The 23,083-nt window shown below is 58.0% G+C and overlaps 3 protein-coding genes across 3 annotated transcripts; 1 reads left to right on the top strand and 2 right to left on the bottom strand.

Moving 5' to 3' along the window:
* Positions 1-242: 242 nt before the first annotated feature.
* LOC103075905 (gastrula zinc finger protein XlCGF67.1-like) lies at positions 243-2,012 on the bottom strand. Its single transcript, XM_082930983.1, is given in 4 exon segments — positions 243-1,024; positions 1,027-1,115; positions 1,117-1,358; positions 1,626-2,012. Coding segments are annotated over 4 exon segments (1,500 nt in total).
* A 2,231-nt stretch (positions 2,013-4,243) lies between these two features.
* ZNF598 (zinc finger protein 598, E3 ubiquitin ligase) lies at positions 4,244-15,887 on the top strand. The gene is made up of 12 exons (XM_007453552.1): positions 4,244-4,462; positions 9,842-9,954; positions 10,639-10,768; positions 11,101-11,312; positions 11,394-11,611; positions 12,129-12,246; positions 12,856-13,043; positions 13,256-13,340; positions 13,448-14,226; positions 15,035-15,185; positions 15,301-15,445; positions 15,534-15,887. Exons 1-12 carry the CDS (start codon positions 4,244-4,246, stop codon positions 15,885-15,887), a joined length of 2,712 nt encoding a protein of 903 aa, XP_007453614.1.
* A 2,135-nt stretch (positions 15,888-18,022) lies between these two features.
* SYNGR3 (synaptogyrin 3) lies at positions 18,023-22,322 on the bottom strand. The gene is made up of 4 exons (XM_007453553.1): positions 22,118-22,322; positions 19,986-20,223; positions 19,586-19,728; positions 18,023-19,491 (listed from the first exon to the last, which is right to left on the bottom strand). The coding sequence occupies exons 1-4, from the start codon at positions 22,214-22,216 to the stop codon at positions 19,282-19,284; spliced, it is 690 nt and encodes a 229-aa protein (XP_007453615.1). The 5' UTR covers positions 22,217-22,322; the 3' UTR covers positions 18,023-19,281.
* Between the last annotated feature and the right edge of the window lie 761 nt (positions 22,323-23,083).

A 23,083-nucleotide genomic window follows, 5' to 3' on the forward strand; every position in this document is an offset into this window, starting at 1 on the left:
CAAGTCTTGAAGATATTAAAACATTTTCCCTTCAGCGTTATCACATATCTTTTAAGGGATAATGAATGAATAAACGATTTCTCACAGTCATTGTATAACTTAGGTTTCTTCCATATATGCATTACTTAGAGGCTTTCTCACATTCTTCACAACCAGTTCTTTTCACTTAGCATTTGGTTGTATGTCTTAAAGATTGAGAGTTCACTGAAAGCTACTTTACATGGATATCATTAAAAGGGGGTTTACTGAGCATGAGTTCTCTCATGACACCAAAGGGGTAAGGATTTACTGAAACCTTGCCTGCAGACATTGCATTTGTAGGTTTTTTTTCCAGTATGTATTCTTTTGTGTGCAATGAGATTACACTTTACACTAAAGTATTTTCCACATTGATTACACTCATAGAGTTTCTCTTCCATGTGAGTTCTCATGTGTATTGTAAGGGACACATGCCTGCTAAAAGCTTTTCCACACTCACTGCACTTAAAAGGTTTCTTGTCCCTGGTATGGATTTTCATGTGCCTCCTATGAGATAAGAGACCACAGAATGCTTTCCCACATTCCTTACATTCATGTTTCATTTTCATGTGAATTTTCTTGTGTAAAACGAGGAAAGATTTCACTCTGAAGGCTTTTCCACATTGATTACATGTAAAGGGTTTTTCTCCAGTGTGAATTCTCACATGTTCTTTAAGGCATGAACGATCCCTGAAGGCTTTCCCACAGTCATTGCACTTACAGGGTTTCTCTCCAGTATGAATTTTCTTGTGCGTGATAAAGTTGGAGCTCAGCCTAAAAGCTTTCCCACATTGATCACACTTGTAAGGTTTCTCTCCAGTATGTATCCGCAGGTGTATCTTAAGAGATGACTTACTACTTAGGGCTTTACCACAATGGCTACATTCAATGGATTTCTCTCCAGTGTGGATTCCCTTATGTCTTTTAAAATATGGGAGGATACTGAAGGTTTTCCCACAATCACTGCACATACAGGGTTTCTCTCCAGTATGTGTTATCTGGTTATGGTAAGCCTAGAGCTTCTACTGAAGGTTTTGCTGCATTGATTACATTTGTAGGCTTTTTCTCTTGAATGAGTCCCTGAATGTTGTCTGAAGTGAGCTATCTTGGAAGGTTTTTACACAGTCATGGCATTCATAGGGCTTCTCTCCAGTATGAATTCTCTTGTGATGTGTAAGGTAAGAGCTTGAGCTATAGGCTTTCCCACGCTGATCACACTTAAATGGTTTTTCTCCAGTGTAGGTTCTCATGTGCAACTTAATGGATGAATGGCTCTGTACTACTTTACCACACTGATTACACTCAAAAGGTTTCTCTCTAATGTGAGTTTTTTCATCCTTCTTAAGGTGTGAGATTGAATTTAAGACTTTCCCCCAGTCACTGCATTCATAGGATGTCTCTTCTGTATGTTGTCTCTTATGCCCAGCTAAGTTAGAACTCCTGAGGAAGGCATTTTCATCTTTTTTACATTCAAAAGATTTTTCCCGAAGAAGAATTCCCTCAGGTGGCTTAAGATGTGAAGAATCTCTAAGGACTTTTGCAGAGTCAAGGTATCAATGGGGTTTCTTGCTAGGGTAAATTTTACTGTGAGTAATGCTAGATTTCACACTCAAGGCTTCAACAATTGCACTGCATTGAATGGGATTGCCTCCAAGAGTTTGTTCCTTCTTGCCATTGAGTGTATATTTCTCCAAAATACCTTGCTTTTGCTGTGGTTGTTTGGCTTTAAGGAGAATCAGCTCATCTGAACAGGTATCTTGATGAATTATTCTCTCTACTGTCTCCATTTCATCTTCCTGCTCCATCTGGGTGATGAGAGGAGGTTTGATGAGTTGATGTCTCAGTGAAGCCAAGTTTCTATAGTTCTCCAGCATCACATCTCTGTACAGTTGTCTCTGAGATGAATTCAGCAATGCCCACTCCTCCTGGGTGAAGTCCATGGCCACATCCTCAAAGGTTATTGAGTTTTGTAACTCAGAGTGGAAGTTTTCCATCTCTGTGATCCTCTCATGGGCACAGGAAGGGTCTAGGACAAGCAGAGCACATATAGTGGACAGATGTGGGGCTGCCATTTTGCAAGTCAGTATGTAGTAAATATGCTCAGACAGCAACCAGGAGAACAAGGATGCTCCTCTTATTGCTTCTATGATCCACTCCAGGCAGGGCTTGAAAGACACAGAAATCCACAGGTCAGCGAGGTAAGAGCTTGGGCCAGGCTGATGTTCACATACTTCTCAGCTACAGCAAGCTTTCTGTCTGAGGACAGCTTTTTATTCCCTTATGGGGTATGAATATCTTTTTTCTGAGCTGGTGAGTTTCCTTAGTGGAAAAACCTCCAGTCTCCTGCTGAGGGTGAGTTGGAGGTGGATTGGGCCCAGGCCCCCAGACAATGCATGGACTTCCATACACTCCTGTTTTCAGTCCCACCTTCAGTGAAACTTCTCATTGGGGTTCCCCCAAAGGTCTTAAGGATGCTTTGTAAAATGAGTCACCCTCCACCTTCTTTCTGTCATTCCACAATTTGCTTGCATCTTACTGCTTGCTCCTCTCCTCTTCTTTGTGCTCGTGGAAAGATAGTCTTTTATCCCTTTACTGTCCTTTCAGTGGGGTTTTGCGAGGGTGAGATGACACCTGCATGTGGCCAATCCACCACGTTTAATTGGTGTGATGATCCCTGTTTTGCAAATGGAGGAAGCTAAAGGCTCAGTGAGCTGACCAAGGTCACCAGCAAGTAAGTAGTCGATCTGGGGTTTCCAGCCCCCCTTTTAAAAAAAATTCTTATTTCTTTTGGCTGCACAGCATGCAGGATTTTAGTTCCCTGACCAGGGATCAAACCCGTGTCCCCTGCAGTGGAAGGGCATAGTCTTTTTTTAAAAAATTTATTTATTTAATTTATTTATTTTTGTCTGCGTTGGGTCTTCTTTGCTGTGCACGGGCTTTCTCTAGCTGTGGCGAGCGGGGGCTACTCTTTATTGCGGTGTGTGTGCTTCTCATTGTGGTGGCTTCTCTTGTTGCAGAGCACAGGCTCTAGGCGTACGGGCTTCAGTAGTTGTGGCACGTGGGCTCAGTAGTTGTGGCTCGTGGGCTCTAGAGCACAGGCTCAGTAGTTGTGCTGCATGGGCTTAGTTGCTCCGTGGAATGTGGGATCTTCCCAGAACAGGGCTCGAACCTGTGTCCCCTGCATTGGCAAGCAGATTCTCAACCACTGAGCCACCAGGGAAGCCCAAGGGCATAGTCTTTTTTTTTTTTTTTTTAACATCTTTATTGGGGTATAATTGCTTTACAGTGGTGTGCTAGAGGGCATAGTCTTAACCACTGGTCAGCCGGGGAAGTCCTCCAGCCCATTTCTGATTCTAAAGTCCAAGCTCATCCGCTCACAACACACCGCCTCTTTTCTAGAAGGGTTCAGAACCGGACTAGCCTCCTGTGATAGCAGAAGGGAGGTCCTGAGTGTGCCTGGCCCCCAAGGGTAGTGAGGAGGCCCCCCAACAGCTGCAGAGACCCAAAGCCCCAGGATTCACAACCGTCCAATCAGCAAACCTGCCCCGATGTTTCTCTGCGTCAAGCCTCCGGGCTCAGCTGGGTGGGCCTAGCCATGAAGAGGACAGGTTCTCTACCCGCGTTTCTATCGGGACTGGGGTAGACCGCTCCTAGTTCAGAGACTGATGTCACCACGTGTTGTCTTTTCTGATAGGGATTGTGTTTGTGTGTGCGCAAGCGCGTGTGTGTGCCCGATGACCACGCCCGTGTGTGTCCCAAATACAAAAGAAAGATCTGGGTTGGAAAGAGATTTTGGGCTCCTAATAGGGTTGCAATATTTAGCAAATAAAAATACAGGACTTCTAGTTAAATTTGAATTTCAGATGAACAACGAGTAACACTTTAGTATAAGTATGACCCATCAATATTTGCAGCATTAAACATTTTGCTCTGGGAGGACAGTGCTGGCCCAAGACTAGGGTCGGAGGAGAGGAGGGCCTGACGCCCGCAGCCCGGCGTCGGACCTGCAGCTGACCTCCAACCTGTCCGCTCCGCCTAGAGCGCCCGGTGCCGGTGGCGCCGCTCTAGCCGGCGCCTCGCTGAGGCGGAAGTCGTGAGCGCACTTCCGCCAGGTGGGGCCGTTGCTGGGCGGGGCGGTGACGTAGCCCGGAAGGGGCGGGCCCGCTAGGAGCCAGTCTGTGCCGCGCCGCGCCGCGCCGGCCGGGAGGGGCCCGTATCCCGGACCATGGCGGCGGCGGCGGGCCCGGAGGGGAGGCGCGCGGCCCTGGAGGCGGCGGTGGCGGCACCTGAGCGGGGCGGCGGGAGCTGCGTGCTGTGCTGCGGGGACCTGGAGGCCACGGCGCTGGGCCGCTGCGACCACCCGGTGTGCTACCGCTGCTCCACCAAGATGCGGGTGCTGTGCGAGCAGCGCTACTGCGCCGTGTGCCGCGAGGAGCTGCGCCAGGTGAGCTGCGCTGGCATGGCCGCGTGTCGGGGCAACTGGGCGGGAGCGGGGGCGCGGCCGGGCGGGGCGGCTGGTCACCCGGCGGCCGGAAGGGGACTTTGCCTTCCTGGTGTCCGGCTGCAGGCCTAGTGGCGCCGGCTTCCAAAAGAGAGGCCTGGCGGGGCCACCCGGGGCGGGGTCCCCATCGTGGGGCCGACTGTGGGGCGTGTGGGGGTGGCAGGCAGGAGGTGGCCGAGCTGATTGGAAGAGGCAGCGGTCCTTGTGGGGACAGAGTCTGGGGGCTTTCCTCCTGAGCCCCGGGAATTCCTGCCGGGCCACAGGAGGGGCATGATCAGAGCAGGAGCTCCTAGACCTGCTCGTCTTGGGAGATTATTCATCAGGGGTCTCCATTTCCGGTGGAGGCAACAGGGAAAGTGGGCACCTTCAGTGGCAATCTGTCCTGGAAGCAGAGGATCAGTCTGGGCATTTCCAGCCTAGCTGTGTCTCTGGGCCTTTCTGGGTGACGCTGAGCAAACTCCTTCTGAGAATGGCATTTCTGTCTATTAAGTGATGGTTGTACTCACCATCACCACCAGAGGGGAAGGCAGAACCACTGAGGTCTCCTCAGGGTGCTTGGTGGGTGGGGATAAAAGTGTTACGAAGTTTTCCTCCTTCTTGCCGGTTCCACCTGGTGGCGGGGGGCGGGGGCGGGTGCTCATCTCCAGAGTGGAGAAGAGGGAGTTTCTGATTGTCCAGACTTGGAAGCCCTAGTGAGGTCAGAGGGCTCCACGGAGCTTTCTCCCACCCTCCCCGCAATGCAAGCTGCTGGCTGGGAGCACCTAGCTGGAGCTCCCTTGGTTTGCTGTGCTTTTTTAAAATTTTTTTTGTGGTACGCGGGCCTCTCACCGCTGTGGCCTTTCCCGCCGTGGAGCACAGGCTCCGGACACGCAGGCTCAGCGGCCATGGCTCACGGGCCCAGCCGCTCCGCGGCATGTGGGATCTTCCCAGACCGGGGCACGAACCCGTCACCTCTGCATCGGCAGGCGGACTCTCAACCACTGCGCCACCAGGGAAGCCCTGATGTGCATTGAGATATGTTTGCTTACAGAGTTGTGAAGTTCCCCTGGTTTGTTCATGGAAAGCTTGGGCTGGTGACGTCTGCCAGGGAATATGACTTTCTTTTTCCTAGAAGTGATGCGGAAACGACATCCTTTCTTCACTTTCTTTTTTTAAAGTAGACTTTTATGTTAAAGGAGCCAAGAAAATGCTGTAATCCCATGAGTACTCTGTGGGCACCTACTCCGTGCCCTATCTGAAAAAGACACTTGGAGATGCTGTCAGTCTGTAATGGGGTGGACAGAGATACACCTGGACCTGGGAGGGATCTGAGGTGCAGGAGCAGTTGGGGAAACCTTGGGTCTGTGACTTAGTCAGAAGGCGCCTCCCAACTTCACCAGAGCCTGCCTTGCCTTCCAGTCTTGCATAACGTGATATAACTCTTGAATGGCCAGGTTTCCCAGCACACCTGTAGCTTCCTTCCAGGCAGGCAGGCAGGCAGGCATGCGCAGTGGAGGCCCCGGCCCTGGGCACTGCAGGTCTCACTGAGGAAGTAAGCAGACACCTATATATGGGTGCTGTAGCTAGCATCTGGCCTCTCTCATACCTTGTGGGTCCCATACCCTTCAAGGACTCTGTGGCAAGGGGGTGTGGATGTGAGCTTTCAGCTGGCTCCAGCTGGGGTGTGGTTTGGCATCAGGTGCCCTGGCCAAGTCTGGCCTTCCTCTCAGGCCTGCTCCTAGTTGCTAGGCAGCAGGAGGGTGTTCTGGGAAGTTTGGGAAGATGATGCTCCTCTCCATTCATCCTGTTTCCCTCTCACTCTTGAACTCTGAACACCCCTGTATCCCTTCTGTCCCCTTGCTGAGTCCTACACTGTCCTCTGAATATGTCCTGTGTCCCATGCCTGCTCGGAAATCCCACAGCAGCCCCAAACCCCTGAACCCTGCCTCTCCTCTGTCTCTTTTATGGGACTAAGTGTAAAAAATTGGGAGGAAAGTGTGCCAAAATGCTTTTTGGGACAGGCCAGCTCCGTTTGCTGGTTAATTCCTACATCTTGACCTGGTGCCTCCCTATGCCGGCCTGGGTGAGGAGCCAGATCAGTTAGATTGCCCGGCACTTGCTCAGGGTGGAGGCCGAGGCAGGCTCCCAGCTGATGGGCAGCAGCAGCGCTGGTCTTGAGGGCACGCTGGCTGAGACTGTTGTCAAGTCCTGGGTTCCTGTCTTCCCTGGTCGTATCTTTCCCACAGGCCACTTTCTTCTAAAAGACAATTCTTGTCTTACTTTTCACCTTGCTCTGATCCCTGGTGATGTTGAAGAGGCTTGATGGGGCTGCTGTACAAAGTGGGATGTGTCTGAGCTAGGAGGAGCCCTGCAGGCCACCTGGTGCAGCCCCACTGCCCCATTTCATAGGTAGGAATTGGGAGGGGAAGCTGAAGGCAGGTCAGGAGGCAGGACCTGCTGACTCAGGTCATGTACTTCTGTTGTCCCTGCCCCCTCTCCACCAACCTGGTCCTGGCCCGCCTCCTCTGAGAGGACCTGCTTGTCCATGTCTGGCTCCTTGGGTCCCTGTACTCTCCCTGTCCAGCCGCTCTCACACTGGTCGTTGCTGACACCCATCCCCGTCCTCTCACGCACTCATTCTCCGTGAGTGCTCGCTGCACGCTGGGAGTGGGGAGCTGCAAGGCCCCAGGCGGAAACCCCTGTGGTGGGGGAGTCCGAGGGGACTTTCGCCCCCATCTGCCTCTCCTCAGGACCTGATCTTCTTGGGGCCCACCCAGAGGCACCTTTGCCCCGTTAGTCATTTACTACCTGGCCCACCCAGGGGCTGCCCAGGATGGTCCCTCCTCAAGTATCTAGGCCTGGCCTGTACCTCTGTCCTTGGACCCATGATCCCCTCCCATCAGGGTGATCACCAGGGTGGGTGGGTCTTGGGCCACACTGGTTGGATCCCTAGTGGGTTCCTGCCCATCCCTGGCCAGGCCACCATACCCTCATTCTCCTCCATCCATGCAGTTTTGTGTCTCGCCTCACCCTCTGCTGAGGGCAGGGACACTGGCCATTCCAGGCTGCACTGCCATCCCATCGTCTGGTGCAGGCCCGGGGGGCCCAGTCCTGGTCCCAGCCTATCTGTGAGGGGCAGTTAGCATTTCCCCATCCCACCCCCCAGCTCCAAACCTGCTCACCCTCATTCTCAAACGAACACTTTCCTTTCCCAAGCCTCTTCTTTGGTTCCAATCTCTTCCTGAGCCAACCCAGTGTCCCCCTTCTGGCCTGGCTCAGGTGTGCCCAGCCTGGGCTGCCCTACCAGACTGCTCGGGAGGGACAGACACCCCACCCAAGCTGACTGTCACTCAGTCCACGGCAAGGGTGCTCACAGCCCAAGGAGAGATACCACCTGTGGTGGATCAGAGCAGACCTCTGAAAGGAGGGTGCCAGGGTGACGGGGTGAGGGTGGGGCGGGGGCCCTCCCAGCACAAGTTTCTCTGGGAGGGAAGTTGTTCCTCTGCTGAGTCTGTTTAGCTTGGATGCTTGTTGGCAGTTTTGGGGCTCCCCTCAAGGCTGGGGATATGGGCACCGAGTCCCAGTGGTTATTTCCTTGTGCTCTGTGCTCCTCCAGCAGCATCCTGAGTGGTTCATGGCCCTGCACCTGCAGGCGCCTCTCCCCAGGCAGGAACTGGGGTCTGTGCTGGAAAGGTACCCTTGGGAGTGGTTGGAAGGCAGGGCTGGATGTGGGCTTGCTCTAGGAGGGCAGATCCCATGAGAAGAGGCCAGTGGAAGGCTCAGGGACCTTCCCCATGTCCCTTCGGGACCTACGGAGAAAACCGGGGCAGAGGGTGTGGAGGGTGACCCTTTGGAGGCAGAGCCAAGACCTCCCTGTGAAGATGGGTCACAGGGTGCAGCTGGGATGAGGTGCGCTCAGCGTGTGGCGGGGGCAGGGGTGGGCAGCCACATTCATCCTGCCCAGCTTTGCCAGACATGGTGACAAGGGGAAGAAAGGCCTGTTGGGGCGCTGCCCATCCCCCCCACCCTGCTCTGACCCTCCAGAATGGCTGTGGCTGGACCATGATGCTTCCATTGGGCTCCTGTGGGAGCGGGCCGGGGGCAGGCTTGGTTGTCAGCCTGCTCTCCACACCCCCAAGCATATCCTCACAAGTAGACGCTGAGCTCCCCATTTCCTTCTCCAGAGCCCCCAGGGAATCAGTTTTAACCACCCTGCTGTTGGGGATGGTGTAACCACCCACTCTCCCCAGCCAGTCCTACGCTTTCCCAAGTTCATGGCCACCCTGGTCCCAGACATCCTCCCTGACTGGGCCTAAACCTAACAGGGGTGATCTTGATGTGGCCTTTACCAAGGAAAGGCTGTCCCCCGGGGTGTGCTGGTAAGGACTCTGAGCTGAGGCGAGTGGCCAGCTCCAGGCTGGGGGACAGTGGTGGATCAGAAAGGGGCACGGAGAGGAGGAGATGGGCCAGTGTGGTCTTGATGCAAGGGGGAGGGGGCAGAGAGAAAGGGGGACTGGAGGATGAGGGAGCCCTGGAGGGAGCAGTGCCCTTGTTGACTCAGAGGGTAGGCCTGAGCCTGTGCAGGGGCCCTGGGGGCCAGGCTGGGGGCATTGGGACAGGGGTCTGGTCATCGTCCAGTGCCAGGGTCTGTGGAGAGGCAGAGCAGGCTGCTGGGCCAGGCTCAGCAGGCTTTACCTGAGAGTGCTGGAGACCCCTGAGAAGTGGCCGGGCTGCAGAGGTGTCCACAACCAGCACACTAGCTCCTCTGTTTGGCACCCTCAGACAGCCCAGTTAACAGGCAGGAAGCTGGCCAAGAACGGGCAGGGGCCATGACCAAGTCCTGTGGGGGAACCCTTCTCCCCCTTTGCCGTCATGGAAGCATCATGGGTGCGTGGAGGGTAGCCAGGCCTTGACGCATGCAATCTGGCCTGGTAGCATTCACTGTTTCCTTAGCTGCTCCTTGGACTGTGTCTCTCCTTTTTCCCGGTGAAAGTCATCCTGTGCCCAATACCCATGTGATTAAGCTCCGGTTTGCCTGGCTGTCTGATCCCTGTCTCTGCCCCTCGGGCAGCCTCTCTCTGGCAGGTGCCAGTTTGTCTGTGGATGAGTGTGGAGCCGGCTGCCCCCTGGTGGCGAGGTCAGCCGCTGCGTCTCTGTCCTGGCAACCCTAGGTGGGTGGGCTGCGGGTGGGGAGAGGAGACAAGGCTGGCCCAGGCTGGCAGAGGGTGCTTCCTGCTGGGACCTGCCTCAAGCCTCCCAGGAGGTGCCCTGAGTGCCTCCCTTTCTCCTCAGCCTGACGCATCCATGGTCCGGCTCACCAGTCCCTTTTGCTTTCGGTTTCAGGTGGTCTTTGGGAAGAAGCTTCCTACCTTTGCCACAATCCCTGTCCATCAGCTTCAGCATGAGAAGAAGTATGACATCTACTTTGCTGATGGAAAAGTGTTTGCCTTGTACAGGTGAGAGGGGAATTCTCGGCCTGGGTTTCTGAGGGTCTGTGGGATGCTTTGTGGTGGGGACGGACTGTCACCTCCTCTGCTCCTCGCATCCCTCAGTGGGGAGGGGGCACTGGTGTGGTGCAGATGTCAGGGCTAGGTGGCTGGTTTCTATCATTGGCTTTCTCTACTGGAACGGGGGATGCTCACAGGCCCCCTCCTGGGGTGGTGGTAAAGAGGGAGCAGTGGGCGACAAGGGGTGAATTCAGGGAAGGCACACGCCCTGCTTTCTGGGGCTCTTTGAGGTGGTCGGGAGCTCCTGCAAATCAAGCTCTTAGCCTATGGTGGAAAAACCTCATAAAGTGATACAGTTGTCTTGGGGGTGGTCCTCATCTTCCAGGTGAGGGGGCAGGCACCTGTGTGGGCTCAGTCATCATGTCCATCTGATGCAGGGGTCAGTCTCCTGGATCGTGGACCCAGCCCCACCCCGTGGCCTTGTTCAACTCAGGCCCTGGGCCCAGCACCATCTGGCTCAGTGGTCAGAGTGCTGAAATGCACGGTGGGGCAGGAGCACCCATCCTCCTGGCTCCTGCTTCCAGGGCATCTGCAGGGGTGTTGGGTGAGGGGCTGCGGGGAGGTTCTAGTGCCCCTCTGGATAGTGATGCTGAGTGCCCTCGGGGGGACTGGTGGCTCTCGATGTCTCCCTAGGCAGCTGCTGCAGCACGAGTGCCCACGGTGTCCTGAGCTGCCACCTTTTGGCCTCTTTGGGGACCTGGAGCAGCATATGCGGAAGCAACATGAGCTATTCTGCTGCAAGCTGTGCCTCAAACACCTCAAGGTGAACCCTACCCCATGGCACCTGCCTGGGGATCGGGCATTCAGGGAGCACCTGGTGGAGGTGGGTGGAGGCCAGGGCCAGTAGAGGCTGGCACAGGGTGCTCAGCCAGACAGCTGTGAGCAGCTTATTGCTGCCTCTGGCCCTGGACAGGCCAGATCCCCAGGGTTCCCCAGCATCCCCAGCTATCCTGCGTCACAGAGCCTGCCAGGCTGCTGGTGTCTGGGGCTCTGGGGCAGAACTGATGCCACAGGGTCCCCTGCATTGTCAGGCCGTGGGAAGGGGCGGGAGGCCTGGGAGCCCCCACCCCATTCCCAGCCCCCCATTCCCTACAGATCTTCACATACGAGCGCAAGTGGTACTCGCGCAAGGACCTGGCTCGGCACCGCATGCAGGGGGACCCTGATGACACATCGCACCGTGGGCACCCACTCTGCAAGTTCTGTGACGAGCGCTACCTGGACAACGACGAGCTGCTCAAGCACCTGCGTCGCGACCACTACTTCTGCCACTTCTGCGACTCAGACGGGGCCCAGGACTACTACAGGTGGGAGCGGGCGCACGGCAACCTTGGGAGACGCCCGAGTGGGCTGGGCGAGGGCCCCTACTGACACCCGGTTCCCGGCAGCGACTACGCGTATCTGCGTGAGCACTTCCGAGAAAAGCACTTTCTGTGCGAGGAGGGTCGCTGCAGCACCGAGCAGTTCACCCACGCATTCCGTACGGAGATTGACCTCAAGGCCCACAGGATGGCCTGCCACAGCCGGAGCCGCGCCGAGGCCCGCCAGAACCGCCAGATCGACCTGCAGTTCAGCTACACGCCGCGGCACTCGCGCCGGAACGAGGGTGAGCAGGGCCCGCCCTGCTGAGCGAGGGCCCCAAGGCAGGGCTCACATTGCGGAGCCCTGCTCTGGAGGCCTCAGACCCAGGTCCTGATCCGACCCCTCACGTGTGAGCAGGGACAAGGGACAAGCCTGTTGAGCCTGTGTCCCCCCAGCCCATTGAGGAGCCCCAAGCACCTGAGCACGTTGGGACAGGGAGCTCTTCCCTGGCTCCTAAGCGGTCTCAGATCTGCTGTTCTGGGGTCCCTGGTCCCCAGGTCAGGAGGATTACTGAGTGCCCACTGTGTGTAGGTCCCTCCTGGGACTGTGGGGCCAGCAGGCCCAGGCCCCTCTCCCAGCCCAGTTCTTGCTCTGACCTGGTGCCTAGGCTAGAGGCCCAGGACCACTGTGAACCCTGAGAGGTGTCTGTGCCCATCCCCCAGGTTCAGGTGCTATGGTGGGTGGGGAGGCCTCTGCTGTCTAAGCCAGAGCACTGGCCTCAGTCTGGCCTGGGCCCGTGACGGGCTGTGTGCTGGCTGTAGGGGTCATTGGTGGCGAGGACTACGAGGAGTTGGACAGGTACAACCGCCAGGGCCGCACGGGCCGGGCCAGCGGTCGTGGAGCCCAGCAGAGCCGCCGAGGAAGCTGGAGGTACAAGAGGTGGGAGGATTTGCATGCTGCCAGGACTTAATGTTCTCCTGGCACCACCCCTGAGGCGGTAGCAGCAGCCAACAGCTGGGCTGGGGATAGGCACCGCTGTCAGGGGACTTTGGCTTTCTGGCCTCTGGTGTCCTGGGCATGGCAACAGGTCTGCTAGGTGTCCTCAGTGAGGATTCCTTCACTTTCCCCTAGTTTTAGCCAGAGACACCAAGACCCTGCAGATTGGGGTGGTAAGGGGGGTCCTGGGTCATTGGGGGTTCAGTGCAGTTGTGCCGTGAAGCCACAGCGTGGCAGCCACGCACTCAGGCTGGGCTGCCCCCGATGGCCGGGCTGGATTGAGCCATCTCTGGACCCCAAATCCTATCCCAGAGAACAGGGCCGGGTGTTGCCCAGGGAGCCGAAGCTTGAGGCTGGCAGGCGGATGGTCCAGCTCCCTCCACAGCGCCCTCTCCTGGACAGGGAGGCTGGGCTGGCACCGGTTCTGCTGGCTCCTGGCAGGCAGCCTCCTGGTGTCCAGGCTTCCCAGGGGCAAGGCCCCTCCCCAGCCCCTTGTCCTGCACGTCACTGTAGTCCTGGGCCTTGCCCAGCCTGAAGTCATCCCCATCCCAGGGAAGAAGAAGATCGAGAAGTGGCAGCTGCCATCCGGGCCTCGGTGGCCGTGCAGCAGCAGCAGGACACACGTAGGAGTGAGGACCAGGAGGAGGGCAGCAGGCCCAGGAAGGAGGAGGCAGGTGCGCGGGGTCCTGAGGAGCCCCGGGGCCCCCGGCGCCCGCCCCGGACTCAGGGCGAAGGCCCAGGTGAGTGGGCCTTCCCTGTAGGCAACCCTACTCTGGCGCAGGAGGTAGGAGGTGGGAGGTGGGCTCCTGACCAGCGTGGCGATGCCCGGACTGGCAGGGCCTCCACCCACAAGGCCAGTGAGAACCCGTGTGCTCTCCAGTCACCCCACAGGGTCTGATCCTGCCCTTCAGCATTGGTCAGCCCTGACCTAGGGTTCTTTGGTGTCTTGTAGGCTCCAAGGAAGCCTCAATAAATGGTCCTGTGAGCCAAGAGGCCTTGCCAGCAACTGGCTTGGCTGCAGGAGCCACATTCCCAAGGTAGATGTGTGCACGAACCGGGGCTCCTATGTGAGGTAGGTGGAGGGTGGCTGCCGGGCAGGCCAGGGCCTGGCAGGCCACTGATCCCTCTCCTCTTCTTGGCACAGTGCTCTCCCACCCCCCACTTCGAAGCTCAAGGACGAAGACTTCCCCAGTCTCTGTGCCTCCACTTCTTCCCCCTGCTCTGCAGCAGCTGCCCTGGGTCCCGTGGGGCTGGCGCTGGCCTACTCTGTCCCCGCAAGGGGCAGGAGCACCTTCCAGGAGGAGGACTTTCCTGCCCTGGTGTCCTCTGCCTCCAAGCCCAGCACTGCCCCCACCAGCCTCATCTCTGCGTGGAACAGCAGTGGCAGCAAGAAGGTGGTGCATCCCGCCCCAGGGGCCCAGTCTGCCAGTGGGGGAAGCCAGCCCCCCAGGAAGGCTGGGAAGGGGGGTAAGGGTGGTAAAAAGAGTGGACTGCCCCGCGCGGAGGAGGAGGAGGAGGAGGATGGCCGCCCCAGCCTCACCACCCAGGAGCTGCGGGGCGTGCCCACGACAGTCGCCGTTTCTTCCCTGCTGGCTGTGGCCTCCACCCAGACCTTCACCAAGGTCGGCAAGAAGAAGAAGGTGGGCTCCGAGAAGTCGGGTGCCTCATCTCCCCCGCCACTGCCCCCTGACAAAGATGGGCCCCCCGGGGCTGAGCAGGCCCCCGCGGCCCCCACTGGCAGAGCTGAGGGGTCAGCTGCTGTCATCGTCAACGGACACACAGAGGGGCTGGTCCCAGCTCGGAGCAGCCCTAAGGAACCCCCTGGGCTCCCGAGGCCTCTGGGGCCCCTCCCCTGCCCCACGCCCCAGGAAGACTTCCCAGCGCTCTGCGGCCCCTGCCCGCCCAGGATGCCCCCGCCCCCAGGTATGTGTGCCTGGCTCAGGCCTGCTTTGGGGCATCTGGGAAGGGGCCAGGTTTTTGAGTCAGGCTTGAGACCCTGTGCCCAAGAGGAGCATAGCCCGAGGTTGTGCAGGTGCAGGTGGGGAGAGATGAGCCTGTGTGGTGGTTTCCAGCTGCCTTGGAAACCTGACGGCCAAGTCTGGATGCAGGCTCCATGTCTGTGAGCAGCGTGACTTTGGTCTGCCACATAACTTCTCTGCAGCCTTTTCCTCCCGGTAAATCAGGGCACTCCTAGCACCCTCTTTTTTTTTTTTTTTTTTAATTTATTTATTTATTTTTGGCTGTGTTGGGTCTTCGTTTCTGAGCAGGGGCCACTCCTCATCGCGGTGTGCGGGCCTCTCACTGTCGCGGCCTCTCGTTGCGGAGCACAGGCTCCAGAAGCACAGGCTCAGTAGTTGTGGCTCACGGGCCTAGTTGCTCTGCGGCACGTGGGATCTTCCCAGACCAGGGCTCGAACCCGTGTCCCCTGCACTGGCAGGCAGATTCTCAACCACTGCACCACCAGGGAAGCCCCTAGCACTCTCTTGAGGTGAAGGCAAAAATGAGTTAACTTAGGCCAGCATTCGCCACAAGGGAACACAGCATGCATGCCGGCTCTTGGCATCATCAGGCTCTGGGCCTGCTTTGCGGGGGAGGTGCGGTTGTGGACAAAGCCTGACCCTCACCCTGGTGAGATGGGCAGCTTATGGGAAGTGGGGGACCAAGGTTTGTCTGCCTGGCCAGCGAGGGTCACGTCCTGAGATCTTCCTGTGTGCCCCCCCATCCTCCACAGGCTTCAACACCGTGGTGCTCCTGAAGGGTGCTCCGCCTCCACCTCCACCGGGTCTGGTGCCCCCCGTCAGCAAGCCACCTCCTGGCTTCTCTGGCCTTCTGCCTAGCCCCCACCCGGCCTGTGTCCCCAGCACTACGACCACCACGAAAGCGTAAGTGTGGGTGGGCCACCTGGCCTCATGCCCCTGTGGGGGGAGTGCCCTCACCTTGGGCCACTCCAAAGGCTGAAGCCTCCACCTCTTCCCCATGTCCCGATTCCAAACCCAGGCCAACACCCATGCCACGGGCCTACCTGGTCCCTGAGAACTTCCGGGAAAGAAACCTGCAGCTCATCCAGTCCATCAAGGACTTCCTGCAGAGCGATGAGGCCTGCTTCAGCAAGTTCAAGAGCCACTCGGGGCAGTTCAGACAGGTCAGGCAGGCGGGGGTGTGGGGGCCAGCCCGGCCACCTGGGGCCCAGGCCTGGGCCAGGTGTGACTGGGTCTGGCTCTGGGTGGCAGGGCGTGATCTCCGCAGCCCAGTATTACAAAAGCTGCCGGGACCTGCTGGGGGAAAACTTCCAGAAGATCTTCAATGAGCTGCTGGTGCTCCTGCCCGACACGGCCAAGCAGCAGGAGCTGCTGTCTGCACATACAGGCTTTCGAGGCCGTGAGAGGCCTCCCGGCACTAAGGCCAAGAAGAACAAGAGGAGTGCATGGCAGGCCAGCACCCAGCAGGCGGGCCTGGACTGCTGCGTGTGCCCCACCTGCCAGCAGGTGCTCGCGCACGGTGATGTCAACAGCCACCAGGCGCTGCACGCCGCCCGGGACGACGACTTCCCCTCCCTGCAGGCCATCGCCAGGATCCTCACGTAGCTCCGGACGTAGCTCCTGCCAGCGCAGGCAGGAGCCGCCACACCCATGAGCCTCCTTTCTCCCTCCTCCTCCCTCTGGGCTGCCAGGCAGCCAGGTGAGGCCCTGGTGAGGCCACCCACTCAGGCCCCTCAGCTGGCCGGCCTGCCAGGGATCACCAGGAAGGCCCGCACCACCCTGTCAGCACACCGTCATGCAGGAGTCCATCTGGATTTCTCCTGGGAACTGGAGAAAGACCCCTGCCTCAGCAGCAGGCTGGTCTGAGTTTACATTCTCATGCTTCTGGAAGGTGCCGGGGAGAGAAGGGCTGGGATGCCAGGACCTATGTGTGCTGTCAGAGCCGGTGGCCACGGTGGCCCGATCTGGGACCGCCTGAGCCTGAGGGCTGTGGCACCGTGGTCCCTGAGCTGTGGGGCCACAGGTGCTGGAGTCAGATGTTGAGTGTGTTGTGTAAACAGTTGGCTGTTTCATTATTCAAGAACGTTCAGGATTAAAAGCAGACACGAAATTGTGCTACTTGAAGTTGAATCTTTTTACGAGACTAGCTGAAACTGGGATCTCAAATTGCCTCTGACCTTTTATAAGACAGTTTATCTTCAAATAAATTTATTTTGCAATAATGCACATAGCTGAGCTTCTCTGCCTTCCGGGGTCACCCCACTCAGAGTTGTCAAGACACTACAGCTCAGGTGGTCACCAGTGAGTGCTGGGGCGGGGAAGACCTGTGGGGAGAGCTGGGCTTGCTCACAGGAAGAAGCAGCCAACCCTGGGCTCCAGTCCTGGAGGTCGAGCACCACCCAAGCCTTCCAGGAGTAGAGACAGCCATGCTTGACCTACACTGTGTACCCAGTAAAACTATTCTTCCAGAACCTGGGAGTCACACAGACTTGAGGTTTCAATCCATAGACCAGTGAAAGAGCTACTAAAGATCAACAAGAACAATTTAGAAACAGTGCAGGGCATATCTGAAATACTGAAAGAAAATAATTTGTACTTAATTATTTGGATCCAGTTATTTTGAAAAGGAACCAGACACCCAGTGAACTCTTCCCTTTCTGCCACAAACACATATAAATAGGAGGAAAAAAGGTCTAAACACATAGCTACATCCAAATAAGGCAACATCCTTAGATGAAAAGAAAGAGATGTCTTTCTAAAAGAAGCAGAAGGGGGTACCCCAGGTGATGAAGGGGACATGGCCTGCAGTGGAGCCAGGCCAGAGCCACACGGCTGCATGGGTACTGCCTATCTGAAGCCGAGGACCTGCCTGCCTGTGGCTGAGACTGGAGCAAGTTCCTGGGTGATGGCGATGCTCGGAGCCCACTAGGAGACAGAGCCTTCACACTCTTCACTCTCCATGGGACTGCCTAGAGGCCACCTGCATTCACCACCACACCAGAGAAGCCCCTCATAGCTGATGCCCTCTTTGCAGACCTGAGCACAAGCAGCACCCCCAAAGAGTAACCTGGAAGATGAGCTATCTCATTAACAATACTGAAAATACCGATTCTTAAAGGAGCAAGAACCATAGCAATACCAGGCAACACTTAGCGGTGTTTGCTGTGTGACAAGCACTGCTCTGAGCTTTTTACACACACACACACACATACACGTTTACGTTAACCCTTCCCGCACCTTTGATGACGGCAACTACTATTTTCCTTTTCCGGAAGGGGAGCCTGAGGTACAGACAAGCTGAGAGACTTGCCCAGAAAGACCAAGCCTGAACACGGCCAAGCCAGCATTCCAGCTCCAGCTCTTACTGCTTCATTCAACCAGAATGTTATTAACCAATAAGTCAGAAATGAAAAAGCAACTAAGAATCCCAATAGAAAAATTCAAAAGTAAACAAGACCAAGCTGGGGAAATCTCCAAAGGGGAGTTGGCCAGGGAATGTGGCTCTAGATGCTGCATGGTACACATGGTGGGGTCCCAGGAGCAGAAGGCAGTAAGAAGCGGACATCTGGAGAAATGACGACTGCTTTGCCCAGCACTCTCCAGAACATGGGCATCAGCCTGGTCTCCACCTCCCTGTGCCCCTTTCTGGATTCTTGGCCCTGGGCCCCCTCAGGTCCCAACCTCTGGTACTGGAGGGGCAGGAGTAGAAAGGATTCCAAGAGTGTCTGGGCCACAGTAAACTCATTTACAGTCTTTATTGTAAAGAAGCTGCAGTTGGAACATGGGACACTGAAAATACATAATCACGGATTGTTCTTTCAGAAGAGGGAGGGAGAGACCCATATATACAAAAATTGTAAACATGTTCACTTAAATATCCACAAATAATTGGTCTATGCTACAACGTACAGGGTTGTCACTCAACTGCAACTCCAGAGGGAGGCGACTGTCTGTAAAAATGTAATGTGGCAACCGCATTTGGTATTGACTTAATGTGAAAAGCCAGCTTTGAGCAATGCATGAGTACTCAGCTATGCAAAGGGACCCCCAACCTTGGGCTGGGCCTTAAAATGGGGTACAGCATGGGGAGCTGAGGGACTAGTCCAGGGAGCCGAGGTAAAGGGGTTTGCGGGAAATGTCTGTCTCCAGGGCACGGTGGGAAGGTGAAGCCTCTAGGCCTCTCTCCTCGTGAGGGGTGTGTCCTGCTGGGCACCCAGGTGTCTGGAGCCTCCCTTGGGCAAGGTCTTACTGAAGGGCTGGGAGAGGGCTGATGCTCAGGCCTACAGCCATGTTGTGCTTTCCTGGCCAGAGCTGCCCGCACCCCAGCAAGGGCCTGGGCCAAGGCAGGTAAGGGCTGAAGCTGGGGCCACAGAAAAGAGGGGCTGCTTGTGGGGAACTACGAGGTGAAACCTGAAGACTTGATCACAATCACAACATCGACAGGGCTGGGCTACTCTAGTGAGCCTGTGAGAGGAAATGGAGGGAGGCTCTAGACAGAGCACGTGGCCCTACAGGGTGAAACACCAGGACAGAGCAAGGACCACCACTACCCACAGGGACAAGGGATGGGGAACAGTGGCCACGGGGTGACGGTGGTGTCCCTTCCCCCAGTCATCCTCAGTCCAGGGCAGCCCCTGCACCTGGCTATGGAGGGCAGCTGGACCCCTGACCCCAGAGTGTACAGGTGAGCCCTGCCTGCCTGGCTCATGAGGGGAATGGCCCGCTGCCTAGGCTGGTCCACTGGAGGCTGAAGGACACGTGCCCAGGGCTGTGCTGTTCTCTCCTCAGGACCTCTGGCCCTGGGCTGGGGACTAAAGGGACTGGAGGAACTTGGGGGGAACAGCCCAGGCACCCTGGAGGCTACCCTCTCTTGGCCCCAGATGGCCCACAGAATCCACACGTTGCTGCTGGGCCAGAAGGACCTGAGGGAGGTCCCAGGAAGCCTTGGATCCTGCATTGGTGGGGCAGCCTTTGTGCCTTGGTCTGGGCCTGCTGGCCACTAGTAGGCAGGAAGCTGGTACCCTTTGGGGCTGGTGTCCAGAGCCTCGGTGAAGGGCGGGCTCTGGTAGGTCTCGGTGCCCTCCACACCGCTGCCTACTGGGTAGCCTGGGTAGGTCTGGCCCGCCCCAGCACCCAGCTGTTCGGTGGCAAAGAGCGACATGTCGGTGCCCAGACGGAACCGCTGCAGGGCCTTCACGGTAAGCGCCGCCTGAGGGGGAGTCCGGGGTCAGCCAGGGCCGACCCTGCCCCGACCCTTACCTGGCCCCAGTCCCTGCCGGCCGCAGGTCGCCGGCCGCACTCACCCAGCTGAGGATGGAGAAGAAGCTGAAGGCAATGGCGGCTCGCGCCGCGTCTGCCGCCTGCGTCGTGCCCGGCCCGGGCGCCGTGCGCTGCCACTGGTTGGTGAGGAAACAAAAGCCCACGAACCACAGGAAGGACCAGAGCCCTGCGGGCAGGTGGGCGGGCGGGTCAAGGGATGCTGCACCGAGGCGCCCGGCCCAACTCTACTGGGAAGGAGAATCCACAGACCGAGAACCCGACCCGTCCCGCCCAGTCCCGCCCCGCCCGGACCTGTCCCCGCCCCAATCGGCTGAGAATCTACGCGCTCCCTCTGGCCCCGCCCCGAAGCCCGCCCTGCCGACTCCGCCCACCCGAGAAGCCCCGCGCGCTCCCCCAGGCCCCGCCCCTCACGGCCCCGCCTACCTGAGAAGCCCAGGTCCAGCAACACCGCGCGGCGACGGTCGCGGACGCTGCTGATCTGCTGGAAGCGCACGTCGAGCAGAAGGAACGCGGCGCAGGCGAGGAAGGCCCCAAGGCCGAGCGCGACGCCGAAGCGGCAGGCACCCGCGTTGCCGTTGAAGACGCAGCGCAGCTCCGGGCCGCTGTCGGCGTTCACGTAGCCCTCGTTGACTATGGGCCCGAAGACGGCGATGGAGAACACCTGTGGGCAGCGGGAGCGCTCAAGGTCCTGCGATGGCCCCTTCCTGGTCGAGGCCCGAGGTCTCCTAGCCCACCGTGAGTGCCCATGCCCTCGCGAGTGTCCCTGCGTTCCCCTGCAGCACAGGATCTATCTCTGGGTGGGGGTCTTCGGGGACCCCCTCCCTTAATATCTACCTCAAGTTTAGTAAGTATGTTCAAAACATACCATTTAGTGAGCATCAACTGTGCCCAGGCACTGTGCTTAAAATGGCTACATGTGTTTGCTCATGGAATCCTCCCAAACAACCACAAGAGTGCCACTGCTCTTATCCTCTTTGTAGATGGGGAAATCGGAGCTCCAACAAGTGAAGTGCCTTGTGGAGGGTTGCATGGTTGATAAGAGCCAAGGCTGACATTCAAGCTGGGTCCTCTGTATCTTGTGGAGCCTGTAGTGTCCCCCATGGCCCACTCCAGAGTGTGGGAACAGGAGCTTTCACCTGGACCAGTGATCCCCAGGCTTGAGTCAGCAGGGCTAGGGGAAGTAGATGTGGAGTCAGGCAAGAAGGGCGGGAGTATGGGGGGGTGGGCAGCAGAAGGTCAGCTGCACAGAGCTGTCAGCCAGGACCTGAGTGGAACCCACCCTCAGCATTTGGGAGCTGTGCAGCCTCGTTTCCTAGCATGCCAAATGTAGCAAGCACAACTCATGGGGTGCTGGGGACAGGAATAATGCCCACCCAGCATCCTGCACTTTGCGGGTGCTCCAGGGATGATGGCCCCACATGACTGTGGCTAATTAACACCATCCATACATGCTTGGGCTTAAAAGGCGACACCGTTGACCTCTGGGGTTCAGTCAAACCTCAGTGCCCTGTGCCCACGAGGGCTGGAAGGCAAAGGAGTGGACCACAGTCCTTTTAAACCAGAAGCTGCTCTTTGAGCTCTGGGCAGCCCTATATTTCTAAAAAAAAGACCTCTAATTTCAACTTCATTTCTCTCCTTTCCAGCCCCAGCTCCTAGAGACTTAATCAAGAGTGAAACCAAGGTGCAGGATATGGACACGTACCCACAGATTGGTCCACAAGTCAGGTCAAAGCTGGGACCAGAACGTAGGGTCCCTACTTCCTGGTCTGGCCAGAGTCACTCCACCCAAGGGCCCCCGCCCCACTCTGGGCACCGCCCTCCTGGAACACAGGTGAGTACGTGCCACCACCAGCCACCACCAGGTGGACAAAACCCAGAACTCAGCATTCCACCTTCCATCTCTCCTGCCTGGAGGGATGGGAAGGAGGAGCAGGCCACTGGGCCTAAGGTTGCCCCAGTAGGCTAGGCTGCCTCTAAATCTGCCCCTCCCACAACCACCTCCAGGAAGCCTTCCCAGTGTAGACCCCTTCCAGCTGCCCCACTCAGAGGAATCACAGAGCACACCCCCCAACTCACAATTGCAACTGGGGGGCCTGGAAATGGCCAGCTCCCTTCGAAGGAGCCGGGAGGATGTGCGTGCAGAAGTAGGGGGTAGGCTCTGCCTGATTCTCTTGGCTCCGGTAGCCCTTACTCTTGCTGAGGCTGAGCGCTCAAGCCCCTCCGCGAATCCCGCCCCCACCCCTGTGCCCGCTTCCAGGGTGTAAGCACATGAAAAACCGAGCGAGGGCTTTGGAAGGGGACTGAGATAGACCTAAGGAAGAATTGGGAGGTGGGTGCGGCGGGCGGTGACCTCTCAAGGTACCCGGCTGTCGCCGCCGGCCCCTCCCCCGCCCGCAGGTGGGCGCGCCCTGCCCGATGACGTCACCCCAACCTGCGGCCGGCGGGGGAGGGGCCGGCAAGGATGAGGAAGGGGCGAGGGGCAGGTGTTAGGGATGAGGGAGGCGAGGCGTAGGGGGACTGGGTATCGGGGCGGGGCTTGGGCCGGGGCCACTCACCCAGGACGCGATCCGCAGCAGGGTCTGGGGCCGCCGCGCGAAGCTCACAGGGTCCAGGGTGGCCCCTGCGCGTCCCGCGCCGAACGAGGCTCCCTCCATGGCCAGCCCGGGCGGGCCGCGTGCCCCCGGCGCCCTCTGTCCGTCGGGCCGACCCCGCCCGAGGCCGCCCGGGGCTGCTGCCGATGCTGCCGGTGCTGCCGCTGCCGCCGCCGCCTTCCGGGAGTGCGCGCCGGCCGCGGCGGGGGCGCGCGGGGCGGGACCGAGCCTACACCCCTCCCTCTGGTCCACGCGCGCAGGGCTGGAGCCCTCACCTCCCTCCACCTTGCCCACCTTCTACCCCACCCCACCCACTCTCACCGCAGGACCAGGGTCCGAGATGGAGACCATTCGCCAGGTCCCCATCAGGAGGTGGGGTCAAGGGGCTGAGTCCCCCACGTCCACTCACAAGTAGTCAGGAGTCAGCAGGGCAGGTGGACACTGGGCTCAGCCTTTGCCGTAGCCACGTGGGTGGACAGACCGACATGACCCCACTCCTCTGTACAGGGCCCTTTCCTGAGTGCCTAAGGAGGTAACAGGTCCAAGCGCTCCAGCGTCTCCCCCAGCCCTCAGGGAAAGGGACCCCAGCTTCCTGCCTCTGGTCCCCATAGACCAGAGGGATGTTACTGGGGCCTTTCGCATGACTTCCCACTGCACCCTAGCTTCTCCTTCACATTCTATCCTCCCTAACAGGGAGGGAGGATGGCCTCTGCCCTCAGGGGCACTTGTCCAGGCAGGCAGAGCCCAGAGGCACACATGGGTGGGAGTTGGGGCATCTCTGCTCTTTTCCTGTGGCTGGATGTTGTCATTCCGAGGGTGCTCACTGAGCCCTGCACACTCCTGGGTCTCCCCAACTGACTTTCTGCTGACATATTTAGTTTTGGGCCAAGGAGTGGGGAGAAGCATCAGAGATGGGGAGTTGGAAGAGCG

The sequence above is a fragment of the Lipotes vexillifer genome, unplaced genomic scaffold (assembly GCF_000442215.2).
Source record: "Lipotes vexillifer unplaced genomic scaffold, Lipotes_vexillifer_v1.1 scaffold914, whole genome shotgun sequence".
NCBI classification, from domain to species: Eukaryota; Metazoa; Chordata; class Mammalia; order Artiodactyla; family Lipotidae; genus Lipotes; species Lipotes vexillifer.

What these genes read in the sequence shown, in the direction of transcription:
- ZNF598 (XM_007453552.1), top strand. Translation starts at nt 4,244, where the DNA reads ATGGCGGCGGCGGCGGGCCCGGAGGGGAGGCGCGCGGCCCTGGAGGCG. An exon ending in TGTGCCTCAAACACCTCAAG is followed by an intron (nt 10,769 to 11,100) that starts GTGAACCCTACC and finishes CATTCCCTACAG; the next exon opens with ATCTTCACATACGAGCGCAA. An exon ending in GGGGCCCAGGACTACTACAG is followed by an intron (nt 11,313 to 11,393) that starts GTGGGAGCGGGC and finishes GGTTCCCGGCAG; the next exon opens with CGACTACGCGTATCTGCGTG.
- SYNGR3 (XM_007453553.1), bottom strand. Translation starts at nt 22,216, where the DNA reads ATGGAGGGAGCCTCGTTCGGCGCGGGACGCGCAGGGGCCACCCTGGAC. An exon ending in TGCTGCGGATCGCGTCCTGG is followed by an intron (nt 20,224 to 22,117) that starts GTGAGTGGCCCC and finishes CGCTGCCCACAG; the next exon opens with GTGTTCTCCATCGCCGTCTT. An exon ending in GCTGGACCTGGGCTTCTCAG is followed by an intron (nt 19,729 to 19,985) that starts GTAGGCGGGGCC and finishes ACCTGCCCGCAG; the next exon opens with GGCTCTGGTCCTTCCTGTGG.